The following is a 13940-nucleotide window of genomic DNA, read 5'->3' as shown; positions in this document are numbered from 1 at the left end:
TCTCAGGCCCCCCCCAGATCTGAGGTTCCCTGTTCTCAGCTCTGAGGTTCTATGTTCTCAGGCCCTCCCAGCTCTTCACCTAACCGTGCCCCAGTAACCCTTGGCTCTAGTGCCTGAGAGTAGGAGATGGTTCGGAGGAAATTGTTTGAAGTTGGTGCACTCGGCAGAAGAGGCTGCACCCTTAACATTCTACTCGAGGTGGAGGAATGGCCTGTCCTTGAACTGAAGGCCCGACAGATAAGTGTGCTGCCACCTGCTGTTTTCCTCCCTTGGTGTGGCCCAAGAGAGGAGCCCTAGGCTTGAGAAGAAAGACTCAAGGCCCAGGAAATCCACTTGGGACGTGGCTGGGGGAGGAGGGCCACAGGTGACCCACTTCCACTTCCCTCCTAACTATGGACCTGCCCAGGGCCTTCCCTTCTGTGAGCAGAGGAGGGCTGCTCTCCCACTCTACTGGCCCAGCACCTGGTAATCAATGAAGCAGTGAGCATGTATTAAACACCTACTATATGCCAGCCACTGTGTTAGGTGATGGGAATACAAAGAAAGAACAAAGACATACTCCCAGTCCTTGGCAGTTTCCACCCTAACTAGTAACTTCTAGTGACCCTCATCTTGCCACACCCTTGGGAATACCCCAGAGGAAATGGAACCTTTGGGGATTGGAAGATGAGGGACCCTAGGGAGGGAAGGGGGTCTGAGGCCCTGTCTCTTCCTGGCTCTGTATAGCTGTAGAGGGAGGAAGCAAGCTGAGACCCAGGAGATGTCCAGTGCCTTGTGCTTCTGGGAAAAGGCCAGCAGCCAGCTGACTGGGAGGACCTCTGAGAGGAGGAGGAGCAGCCTAGCACAAGGGAAAAAGGGTATGGAGTCAGGGGATCTGGTGCTGGGTCTAAGCCTTCTCTGACCTCCTCCGGAAAGTCTCAGAGCCTCAGTGTTGTTACCTGTGAAATAGAACGAATTATACTGGCCTTAACCAACCTCTGAGAGTTGTAGGGGGAAGTACTACAGATATGAGACTTGATAAGCTTGACCCCAAAGAGGAGATCAAAGAAGGCTCCCCCAACTTGCTTAGCTGGTTGGGGGTGGGGAGCTGTTATGGAACATCGAATGCAATGTCAGGTGTTTTAAAAAAAAAGTATTGATTGGTTTGCTAAAATTGTTTTGCTCTTTTAAATTCTTATGAAGAGTGGATTTCTGGGATGGAGACTGGATGTAGAGGGGTTGGAAAGCTAGGTGATTTCAAAACAAAAACAAGAATAAATTATAAATTATAAAATAAAGACTATTTTAAAGGTAGGCTACAGAGCGATTGTGGAGAGCTTTAAATACTGGGCTAATAGGGAGCCACAAGGTTCTAGAGCAGGGTAATGACCTAGTTGGATAGAAGAGAGCCTGGTAAATGACTACAATAGGAATCAGGAGCCCTGGGTTTGAATACAGAAACAAGCTCTGTGAGCACCAAGTAACTCAGTCTTCCAAAGCCTCAGTTTCCCCTCATCCGTGTGAGTGATGATTTCAACTTTAAGTGGGTATCCCCCTAAAGGCACTGGAGAAGCACAAGGTGAGTTTGAACAGGCCACAACATGGGACCAAAGAGGAACTCCCCCAAAATGGAGTGAAAAGTGTCAATCAGGAAATCGTATGAGAGAGAAGATAGCATGGGTCATGTGACAGGCAGAGAACTCACTAGAAATGCAGTGAGGTTTCCTTCCTTCCTTCCTTCCTTCCTTCCTCCCTCCCTCCCTCCCTCCCTCCCTCCCTCCCTTCCATCTTTTCTTCCTTCCTTCCTTCCTTCCTTCCTTCCTTCCTTCCTTCCTTCCTTCCTTCCTTCCTTCCTTCCTTCCTTCCTTCCTTCCTTCCTTCCTTCCCTCCTTCCTTCCTTCCTTCCTTCCCTCCTTCCTTCCCTCCTTCCTTCCCTCCTTCCTTCCTTCCCTCCTTCCCTCCTTCCCTCCCTCCCCTTCTCTCCCTCCCCTTCTCTCCCTCTTTCCATACTGAGAAACACACCCTTACCTTACCTTTGGCTAAACCGCCCAAAGGAATACAAATTTGTCAGCCGAGATCTCTGGAGATAACTTCTGAGGACCACCACTCCTTAAAACTAAATAAATCTGGGGCAGCTAGGTGGCGCAGTGGATAGAGCACCGGCCCTGGATTCAGGAGTACCTGAGTTCAAATCCGGCCTCAGACACTTAACACTTACTAGCTGTGTGACCCTGGGCAAGTCACTTAACCCCAATTGCCTCACTAAAAAAAAAAACAAAAAACTAAATAAATCAGGCCCACAAGGATTGATCAACAATAGGTCCCAGCCCCAGCTTCAGGCTTCATTTTGCCTTTGGCCTTGGGATGGCTCTGAATGGGCCTAAATAACAATTGTATCTCTTTTGGTCAGAAACCCTAAGGGTCTCCCCTCCTTAATCTTTTTTTTTTTTTTTTGACTAGGTAAAAGAGGCCTTTGTTTGCCTCCTTTCTTACCTAGCCTTAATCCCTCAATGGATGTTGCCTCAGGCAAACTGAGACCTGGGAAAGGCCTTTGCTTAAAAGGCCAAGGCCTCCCACCACGGTGTCTGGAGCCTTTCCAGTCATCCAGTGTATATCTATCTTGTCACTGAACCCAGATTGCTCTGGAGCAGAGTGAAGTTGGTGACTGCACAGCTTTCCTTCACTTAAATCCAATTCGCTACAAGTCATGACATCACCCCAATGTTGTGGGCCTCATCGAGAACGAAGATCAAAACAACATCGAGGTTTCACAGAGTGGATAGAGTCATCTTCCTGAGTTCAAATGTGGCCAAGCCATTTAACCCTGTTTGCCTCAGTTTCCCCATCTGTAGAGTGAGCTGGAGAAGGAAATGGCAAACCACTCCAGAAAACATCAAATCTGGCCTCAGACTTTTAGCTGTGTGACCCTGGGCAAGTCACTTCGCCCTGTTTGGTTTCGATTTCCTCATCTGCAAAATGGGAAATGGCAAATCACTCCACTATCTTTGCCAAGAAAACCCCAAACAGGGTCTCGAACAGTCAGACATGACTGAAAAATGACTGAAAGGTCCAACTTCTCTTTCCAAGGAGGAAACCCAACCCCTTTGACTCCCATTCACAGGCTCTTGTTCTAGGCCTGTATTTGCTTTACAGTATTGAGATAGCTGGAATTGTTTGCCTTCTCTGCCTGTTGGGAAAACCCAAACTAGTCCCTTTGACCTTGGGCAAGTCATTTCCCCACTCTGGCTCTGCTTCCTCCACTGAGACTGGGCTCTTCTCTCACTGGGATCATAGAACCTTCACCCAGGCCAATGTTAGGATGCCCTGCCCTGCCCTTCTCCACTTCATACACTGAGAACTATACTCCAATCAACAGTACCACACTGTCTCTGGGGAAACACTGAACATCGTGGTGGTTCTATTTGACAACTCTGATTTTCCATAACTCCATTCTGGACATCTAGGTGACTCCATAGTGCATAGAGCACTGGGTTTGGAATTAGGAAGACTCATCTTCATGAATTCAAATCTGGCCTCAGACACTTCCTAGCTGTGTGACCTTGATGAAGTCACTTAACCCTGTTTGCCTCACTTTCCTCATCTATAAGAATGAGCTGGAGAAGGAAATAGCAAACCACTTCAGTATCTCCCTATTGCTCAATTACACACTCCTCTACTTGGAACTTTCCAGGTTACTCATTACTTCCTTTGATGCACACTAGCCTAGCTGGACTAGTCTTACTGTTCCTCACCCACAACACTCGATCGTCCTGCCTTTTTTATAGGCTGCTTGAAATGAACTCTCTCCCACCTCTTAGAATCTATTGTTCTTGTTCAACTGTTTTAGCTGTATCCAACTCTTTGCTGACCCAATTTGGTGTTTTCTTGGCAGAGATATTAGAATGGTTTGCCATTTCCTTTTCCAGTTCATTTTACAGATGAGGAAACTGAGGCAAACAGGGTTAAGTGACTTGTCTAGGGTCACACAGCTCACAAGTGTCTGAAGCTGGATTTGAACTCAAGTCTTCCAGACTCTACTGCACCATTTAGCTGCCCTAGCACATAGTAGCCACTCAAAAAGGATTTGTTGATTGATAAATTGTTTGACCTCCTGCTTGGCCAACAGATTTGGAAAGAGTACCATGATGAGGCCATGCCATCCGTCCACAGCCATTAAATATGCAGCAATGATCAGGGCTGCCCGAATTTGAACCCTCTGTCCCGGGGATCTGAGTCATACCATTGCACATGGCCCTGCTAGATAGGCAGCCTCGATTGGTGGGAAAAGAAAAAGAAACGTCTAGTAAGAACCTACTATGTGCCAGGCACTCTGCTAAGAGCCTTACAAACATCTCATTTTATCCCACCTGGGAGGTAGGTGGTATTATGCCCATTTACAGCTAAGGAAACCGAGGTAGGCAGCAGCAGTGAAGTGCCTTGCCCAAGGGTCCCATAGCTAGTAAGTATCTGAGGCTGGATTTGAACTCAGATCTTCCTGATTCTAGGACTAGCCAGCATCCTATCCACCACACTGACTAACCAAGCAGGATGAACAGTTAGAAATGGGTTCTAATTTTTGCCCAGCTGCTCCTCTAGGCTTCCTTACTTTGCCCCATCTATAAAACGAGTGGGCTGCTCCCAGCTCTAAGACACTGTGTGCTGTAATGCCCTCCCCCCATTTCCTTTTGATATGGGGGAAAAAACACACTCTGTGCTCTAAGGGCCCTCCCAGCTGTGCCATTCTCTATTCTAAGGTCCCTTCCTCCAGCTGTGACATTCTGTGTCCCAAGGGCCCTTTTAGCTCTGCCATTCTCTATAGTTCCAGCCTCCCAGAGCAACATGTATATCCCAGGGTGGGTGGCGGCTTCCCACGATATTCTAGACTTCAAGGAGGTGATGCTGAGAAGTGAGAGGACAGGGGAGAAGGCTCCAGGGCCCCCTCAGAAGCAGTGCTGGCCAAAAGGGAAGAGGAGGAGGTTGGTGTAGGGTCCAGCTCTGTTTGCTTTGGGGGTTTCGATAAACGGGTGAATTAAAAACAATGGAGCTGTGGGGCAGCTAGATGGCACAGTGGTTAAAGCACCTGCCCTGGAGTCAGGAGTACCTGAGTTCAAATCTGGCCTCAGACACTTAACACTTACTAGCTGTGTGACCCTGGGCAAGTCACTTAACCCCCATTGCCCTGCAAAAAAACAAAACAAAACAATGGAGCTATTGATCAGGAGGAGCTCAATCAGGCACTATGGCAAGAGGGAAGGTGCCTTGGCCCTAGTCTGATTCCCAAAACACAGGCAGCCCCTAGGGGAGCCCCTCCTAAAAATGGGAGACACAGGGGATCGTAGATTTGGGACTGAAAGGAAGCACTTCTCTTGGCAATGCCAAACCTCTTTCTTTACAGATGAGGAAATCGAGGCACAGAATTAAAGTGACTTGTCCAAGGTCACACGGGTTGTGATCAGCAGAACTTGAACTCAACCCCCCACCCCTCAGTCCCTCATCCTCCCCCACCCCTGACTCCAAACCCAGCATTCCTTCCACTCCACTAACACTACTTTTTGGGGAGGGGGCTGGGTACCGGTAGGAAGCCTTGGTCTGATGGCTTTGTGGACAACACTTACAGGAAAGGCACTGAGGCCCAGAGAGATGAAGGACCTACTTCTGAGCTGAGTTGGAGACTTGGTTTCATCTTTGAGGCTGGAAAGCCAGAGATCCATGCCTTGGGGAGCCATGGTGTGATGGGAGAGACCCCGGTATGGGTACCCAGCCTATGCACAAAGGATGCAGTCCACTACAGGGAAGCTCTGTCAGGTCGGGGAGTCGGCCGCAGCCCAAGGCGGGGCCTGGGGGACAGAGCCCAATCTCATGAGGGAGAGTCTTCTTCCCCCATCCTAAGGAAGCAAGAGTCAGAAAAGAAGGGAGATAATGAAAATGAGCTCGAAACGAAGACCCAGGCGATGTGGGGTTGAAGACGCGAGTCTGGGCAGTTGACGGGATTGTGCTCCGCCAAGCTCCTTCCTTTGATTCCTACAGCCTCAGTTTCCCCTAGGGAAAGGCGACCACATCTACAGCTTCCGTGACATCTAGGAAGGCGCGGAGATGTCACGGTCTCGAACCCCTGGGAAGAGCCCCGCCCCTTTCCCTTCGGAAATAGTCTAGGGTCTTGGGGAAACTGAGGCTGGGGAGTGTGCTGGGTTGGAGGGGAAGAAGCACCGGGGGCAGGGACCCAGGCGTCCGGCTCCTGGCTTTGCCGCGGGGCGGGGCGGGAGCTTAGGGCTCCGCCTCCCCCCTTCCCTGCCCCCTCCCAACAGGCGCCTACACTTGTCTCTCTCCTCGGTTTGGGCAGCCCGGGCGGCCTCACACAGCCCGCGCGCCCTGGGCCCAGGCTGCGGCGGTCCATGGCAGACCCCGCACCCCCAGCCCCGGCCGAGGCCCCTACGTCGGCCCCGGCCTCCGGCAAAAAGGAGCTGAAGATCGTGATCGTGGGGGACGGCGGCTGCGGGAAGACCTCGTTGCTGATGGTTTATAGCCAGGGGGCCTTCCCGGAGGTGAGGGCCGGACGGAGGGCAGAGGGGGAAACCGGGTGAGAGGCCGCGCCAGCCCCTTCCCCTGCTGCGATCGTGCCAACCTGCGCGGGGGCAGCCCGGGGCTGAGCCGGACGTGCAGTGCCAGGGTCCGAGGCGCTTGGAAATCCCCAGCGGGAGGCAGCTAGGAGAGATGTGGGGAGGGCACCCAGGCTCCAGGCAGGGCTATCCCGGGGAAGGAGTAGCCTGGCTGGCGGCCAGCCGCTCCCTCCCTCCCCCCTGGGTCCTTCCTCTCTGAGCCCCCGCCCCCAGTCACTGGCTCACCGCAGGACTAGACTGAGGGTGTGGGGGGTCGCCCTGGGGCTCCCCTTGCAGACACACGTCCCGTGGCAGGCGCACGGGATGAGGTGTATGGGACCGACTCCCTCTCCCCCCTCCCAACCCATCACTCCTCCCAGTGGAAGTCCGTAGTGAGGTTAGGGGGGACTTCTCCCCCGGGCCGGCCAGGGAGGGCAGAGGTCGGAGGACTTGGCTACTCTGCGGGGGAATGCCCCAGGCACCCCACCAGAGGTACGGCCTTCTGGAGGGGGGGGTGCCCTTCGGGCGAGATGTGGCTCCCATTCCCCCAGCCCTGACCACAGCCTCATGTCGCCGTCCTCCCCCTCCCCCAGCACTACGCCCCTTCGGTCTTCGAAAAGTACACGACCAGCGTGACCCTGGGCAGCAAGGAGGTGATCCTGAACCTCTACGATACAGCAGGTGAGTGGGCGCTCCCGGGGACTTCCCCGGAGGAAGGAAAAGAGCAGGGTATTCTCTGGGGCCGGAGCCTCTCCCAGGCACTCCCTCCCGGGCCGTGAGGCAAGTCCTCTCCCAGCTGCGGTAGAAGAATTGGAGAACCCCAGGATGTTATTACTAGTAGCAGTAATTAGTAATAAAATAATCATTAGTTGATAATTAGCAATTATTATTAATAATGAACGTTATATGTATTTAGCCCTTAGCCTATACTGGTGACTTGTTACATTGTGGGATTGGGGGGGGGGGCGTAAGGGGTATAAAAGCTAGTATAGAGTATCTTGGCATTTGGGGGTGGGGGGGTCACAGACTCCCTTTGGGCTATCAGATGGACCCCCCTCAGAACAATGTTTTAAAATGACTGAAGGAAAGATCGTCTCAGAGGTTAATGAAAATAAAGATGTCACTTTCTCCCCATTCAAGTTCCCAAGATACCTTCTCCCACATCTATCCATGGGCCCCCTGGAGGTCCATTAAGAACCCCTACTCCAGGAGAGCCTACTAAGATAGGAAGGGTTTGAGCCCAGGACCAACCAAGCTCAGTTAGGCTCTGCCCAAACAAGATGGCAACCAATTTATCAGGCCCAGCAGCTCCAGAACACCATTCCCAATTATCAAGGGGTAGCCATCTCTGCCCAAGGGAGCACCCACATGATGACATCACAGATGCTTGACATATTAAGAAGGAGGGTGGTACTTCTAGCATCATAGGATCCAGAGCTCAAGGGATCTTTGAGAGGTCATCTCGTCCACTCCTATGCTTTTACAACTGAGGAAACTGAGGCACAAAGAGGACTTGCTTAAGATCATATAGTGAGTTAGTTGTTGTTCATTAATTTTCAGTCATGCCTGACTCTTCGGAGAGCCATTTTAGGATTTTCTTGGCAAAGATACTGGAGTGGATTTTCATTTCCTTCTCCTATTCAATTTTCAAATGAGGAAACTGAGGCAAACTGGAAGTGACTTGCCCAGGGTCACACATTTAGTATGTGTTTGAGGCTATACTGGAACTTGGGTCTTCCTGACTGCAGGCCTAGCTACTGAGAATTAGGCTCTGACATCCTTCTTCAACAATTTCCAAAAGATTTCTCAAATTGGGAGGATTAATCCATCAGTCGGTAAACATTTATGTAACACCCTGTGTACAGTGCTCAGTGCTAGTGAAACAACAATGAGATCTCAGTCTTTAAGGAGCATAGAAGGTTGAATTCCAAACTCTGACCCATTGGAGCTTTAACACTTCCCCCACAAGTCTGGTCCCAACTTCCTCCCCAGGAAGGTACCAAACTTTAGCTGAGGCTGAGCCCAACTATGGCTCCTGGACCATGAGCCCTCTTTACCAGTGTTTATCGTTTCTTTGATCATTTGGAGAGAAAGATCTGGGCTGGTTTGCACTGGGATCAAAATAAGCCTCCAGACCTCTCTGGCCTCTGCTTACAGGAACAGATTCAGAAATGAAAGGAACCTTCCAGACCCTTGAGCTCAAACCCTTGTTTTACACAACAAAGCTCTGTCTGTAGGATCATTTCATTCCAATTCCAGACAGCAGGGACTGAGGTGACATGGATGGGGCTGGGATGGGGAGCAAAAGTCATAGAATGAGAAAGGTCAGGGAAGGACCAGAGAACACAGACTGACTGAACTGGAAGGAACCAAAGGTCTAACGACTAAAATTTGTGGTCAGATTGTCAGAGCTGGGAGGGACATTAGTAGATAGACTATCAGGAGTGGGTCAGAACTTTAGACTATGGCCTGGCTACCCTGGGAGAGATCTTAGAACAGAATGTGAAAACTGGAAGGGCCCATAGAAGTAGCTAGACCATATAGTGTGTCCCAAATTGGCAAGTGTTACTTAAAGCAGTGGTACCAAACTCCAGTAGAAATGGTATCATTAAACCATGCATCATAATTCCTGCAGGCTACATATTAAACGCATTAATAGTAGAAAATCACATATTAACATTATCTAGGGTTTATCATATTTTTGTATATTTTGTTATTTCCCAATTATATTTTAATCTGATTTAGGCTGCACTTGGGAGTCTTAAGAGTGTTAGAATGTCAGGGATTAGATATAATGTAGGAGTCAGAGCCAAGAGGACACTTAGAATGGAGAATGTCAGAGATAACAAGTGTCCCTAGGATGTCACAGATAGGAGTGATCTTAGAATGTGGAATATCAGAAGGGGAGGGGACTTTACACTGTAGAATGTCAGAACTGGGAGAGACTAGTTCAGAACGTAGTGGGGTTAGAATAATATTTCACATGTAGATGTTGTCGTGTTTGCAAAGTGCTTTCTTCACAAGCACCCTCCAAAGCAGGTATACTATTTAGAGATCACCTAGTCCACGCTTATCATTTTCAGAGTCTCAGAAAAAAGGGAAGTGACTTGCCCAGGGTCACACAGCCCAGTGTACAGACTTTGTGGCTCATCCTAGGTATAGGGGAGGAGCAGGAGAGAAAATTCTCATCATTGTCATACTCTACTTAGACATCATGGCCAAAGGCCCTCAGTAGATTAGCACTGCAGAGTGTCTGGTCTGACGGATGAATGTCTGAATGAATAAATGAAAAAACTTTTAATAATCTCTGCTCCTGGGGTCTAACAGGGATATAACATGGTACCCAACCTTAAGGGAGCTTCCAGTGTGATGGATCCCACTTTCAAGAGGTCCCTGATCTGATGAAAGAGATATTTATTATTATTCAGTCTGTGGACCATCGCACACCAATTCTGGCCATGGGGTATCCCTGGTAAGGATTCTGGAATGGTCTGCCATTTCCTTCTCCAATGGATTGAGGCAAACAGAGGCAAAATGACTTGCTAGTAAATGTCCAAGGCCAGATCTGAACTCGGGTTTTCCTGACTCCAGGCGCAGTGTTTTACCCACTGAGCCACCTAGTTTCCTGGATAGAGGTACTACTTTTCTCAGATCCTAATCTACTAATCTGATTGGAGAGAGGATACACCCATCCACTTGTAGTAGGTTGCTAGCAGACAAAGTACTTGCTCTCATGACCAGAGCAGGAGGTTGGTCAGGATGGCTGGAGGACCTGAGCCAGTAGGGGAGATAGAAAGAAAGGGAAAAGATTATTAAGCGCCTCTTATGTGCCGGGCCCTATGCTAAGGGCTTCATAAATATTCTTTCATTTACTCTTTTTTTTTTTTTTAAGTGAGGCAATTGGGGTTAAGTGACTTGCCCAGGGTCACACAGCTGGTAAGTGTTAAGTGTCTGAGACCGGATTTAAACTCAGGTCCTTCTGAATCCAGGGCCAGTGCTCTATCCACTGCACCACCTAGCTGCCTGGCTCATTTACTCTTCACAACAATCCTGGAAAGTGGATAGTTTTCCCCATTTTATAGTTGAGGAAACTGAACCAGACAGGTGAAGTGATTTGCCAAGGGTCCCATAGCTAGTGTCTGAGACTGAATTTGAACTGAGATCTTTCTGATTCTAGGCCAAGAGCTCTATCCACTGCTATCTCTTAAAAAAAAGTTATGTTAGTCCACTATGTCAGAGATAGCTAGAGAATGATACTTTGTTGTTGTTCCTTCATTTTTTTCAGTCATATCTGATATTTGTTAACCCCATTTGGGGTTTTCTTGGCAAAGATACTGGAGTGGTTTGCCATTTCCTTCTCCAGCTCATTTTACAGATGAGGAGACTGAGGTAAAGAGGGTTAAGTGACTTGCCCAAGATCACACAGCTAATAAGTATCTGAGGCTGGATTTGAACTCAGGGAGTCTTCCTGTCTCCAGGCCTGGCACTCTATCCACTGTGCCACCTAGCTGCCAATAATAAAGGTGATGATGATAATCATAATAGCTGACATTTATCTAGCCCTTACTATGTGCTAAGCATGATACGAAGCACCTCACAATTATTACCTCATTCTATACTTGCAACAACCTTGGGAAGTAAGTGCTATTATTATTATCCCCATTTAATAATTGAGGAAACTAGCACAGACAGAGGTGAAGTGACTTGCCCAGGGTCCCATAGCTAGTAAGTGAGGCTGAATTTGAACTAGATCTTCTAGACTCCAGGCCTAGAACTCCATCCACTGCACCACCTCATTGTCTCTTTTTAAAAATTTTTTGGTGAGGCAATTGGGGTTAAGTGACTTGCCCAGGGTCACACAGCTAGTAAGTGTTAAGTGTCTGAGGCCAGATTTGAACTCAGGTCCTCCTGACTCCAGGGCTGGTGCTCTATCCACTGCACCACCTAGCTGCCCCCTCATTGTCTCTTAAAAAGGCTATGTTAGGTTATTGCATCAGAGATGGCTGCAGAAGGCAGATCAGGGAATAACCCAGAGTCCAGCATTCTCTGGGAGCCCAGGAGAAAAAGCTTTCTATAGGCTCACAGAACACTAGCATGGGAAAGGTCTTAACAACCACAAGGGTTCTCAACATTTTCTGTTTCTTGGAACCCCTTGGCAGTCAGGTAAACCCCTGTAATGGGCTTTAAAAAAATTATCATTGAAAGAAATACTATTGGGGGCAGCCAGGTGTCAAAGTGGATAAAGCACTGGCCCTGGATTCAGGAGGTCCTGGGTTCAAATCTGGCCTCAGACACTTGACACTTACTAGTTGTCAGACCTTGGGCAAGTCACTTAACACTCAATGCCTCGTGCAAAAAAAAAAAAAAAAGGCGAAAGAAAGAAATACTATGGATAGAGCACCAGCCCTGAGTGAAGAAGACCTGAGTTCGGGCAGCTAGGTGGCTCAGTGAATAGAACAGGGGCCCTGGAGTCAGGAGTACCTGAGTTCAAATCCGGCCTCAGACACTTAACACTTACTAGCTGTGTGACCTTGGGCAAGTCACTTAATCCCAATTGCCTCACTTAAAAAAAAAAGAAGAAGAAGAAGAAGACCTGAGTTCAAATCCAGCCTCAGACACCTGACATTTCCTAGCTGGGTGACCCTGGGCAAATCACTTAACCTGGATTGCTTCACAGAAAAGAAAAGAAAGAACTACTAATTTCAGTTAGAGATTAGTGAAACTAAACAAAGGTGTCAGGTTGGTTTTTTGTTGTTTTTTTTCCATCTGAGGGAATGATTGAATTCCCTGAAATGTTTCCCTGGAGTCCTTAGAGTTCTGTGGATCCTAGGGTAAGAACCCTTGATAATATGGTCCAACCCCCAGCCCTGCCCTGGGGGAGGGAGACCTGAGGGACAGAAAAGCTTTAGTGGCTCCAGCAATGGAAGGGACCTCAGAGACCTTGTTTAATCACCCACCATATTTTACAAATGACAAAGCTAAGGCCTGAATGAGATGCCCAAGGTCATAGTAAGCATAAAGCTAAGGTGGGAATTTGGATCTTTCCCCTGCTCCTCCTTTCCATCCCACCTGTGGGGCTGCCGCACTCAATCAGTGTTACTTCAGCTGGCTGTGATCTGGGGGCTCAGTGAGGAGAGGCCTGGAAAGAAAGACAAATGGAGGGGGGAGAGAGGTCTTCTTGCTTCGAACAATGGGAAATTTGGAGAAAATGCCCACATGTGTGATGTCAGAAACACAGTGGGGACTGTCAGAGGTGTCTAGATAGATGAGCAGAGACCTCAAACCCCACAGCCTTGGGGAGGGAGAGGTTGGGGGCTCCACAGTGACAGATCACCTCAGGAACTCAACCCACCCGCCCAGCCCCGCCCCATCCCTGAAACACCCACAGGCAGGAAATTGTGGTAAAGTCAGAAGCTTCCTTGGGGGGGGGGGGGGCAGGGGAGAAGGGGGAAGGAGCATTGGGGGGGGGGGAGGAGTTGGGAGGCAACAGAGGCTTGGGAACTTGGCCTCCTCTCTGGGGTTAGAACAGGCCAGATGGGTTGGGCATGGTGAGAAATTTGGTACCCAAGTCAGAGGCACCCAGAGTAACAGTAGTGGCTTAAGTGTTACTGAACGCTTTTCATGCGTAGTGTCATTTGAGTCTCACAGTATCGGTCAGCAGACAGCAAGGTGGCTCAATGTATAGAGCGCTAGGCCTGGAGTAGAAAGACCTAGGTTCAAATCTAGCCTCAGCCACTTACTGGCTGTGTGACTCTGGGCAAGTCACTTAATGCCCTGGAGAGGAGATGATAAGACCACTCCAGTATTCTTGCCAAGAAAACCCCATGGACCGGATTGGTAGAGTATGGACCACAGGAGTCATGAAAAATTGGACATGACTAAGACTGAACAGCAACAGCAACGTCAGTCCATCAAGAAGCATTTATTAAGCAGCTGCCGTGTGCCCAGCACCGTGCTAAATACAGGCATAGTGTCTGCCCTCCAGGAGCTCACATTGTAGGGGTGGGTCGAAGCTGAACAACCCTCACCTGCGGGCAACCCAAGTGCCCCTTGGAGGAGGGGGTCTTGATCGCACTGCCCTTATCAAGTGTACCCAACCACCCACTGCTACAGGAAGATTGAGGTGGCATTCGGTGTGAGGTCAAGGCCGACACTGACCTGTAGAGGGGGGGGAATAATAGCAAGGAGCCCCAGGTCAGGGCTGAGCCAGCCCAAGGGAAAGAAATTGACCCCTAAGAAACTGACCAGTGTCAGACTTGCCCAGAATTGTGAGGCTTTCGATGTTGCCAACAAAATTGGAATCATCCATAAACTGAGTCCTGCTAGCCTGCCCCCTGTATAATAAACAGTGTGCTGCCGTAACCA

At 49.3% G+C, this 13940-nt stretch overlaps 1 protein-coding gene across 7 annotated transcripts in view; it reads left to right on the top strand.

Annotated features, from left to right (window-relative positions):
• Positions 1-13940, top strand: part of RHOF (ras homolog family member F, filopodia associated) — a 60827-nt gene that overhangs the window by 22627 nt on the left and 24260 nt on the right. The window contains exons 2-3 of one of the 7 annotated variants that reach the window (XM_043969113.1): positions 6320-6521; positions 7169-7256. The exons of 5 other annotated variants lie outside the window; for them this stretch is intronic. In XM_043969113.1, coding sequence (XP_043825048.1) covers positions 6320-6521; positions 7169-7256 — 290 coding nt within the window. Of the gene's footprint in view, positions 1-5602; positions 6522-7168; positions 7257-13940 lie in introns of those variants that run through there. One more of the 7 variants, XM_043969068.1, reaches the window with a different exon arrangement.

Source organism: Dromiciops gliroides, chromosome 1, assembly GCF_019393635.1.
Source record: "Dromiciops gliroides isolate mDroGli1 chromosome 1, mDroGli1.pri, whole genome shotgun sequence".
In the NCBI taxonomy this organism is placed as follows: domain Eukaryota; kingdom Metazoa; phylum Chordata; class Mammalia; order Microbiotheria; family Microbiotheriidae; genus Dromiciops; species Dromiciops gliroides.
The sequence above is the reverse complement of the archived record's forward strand: the minus strand, read 5'-3'. Positions and strand labels throughout refer to the sequence as shown.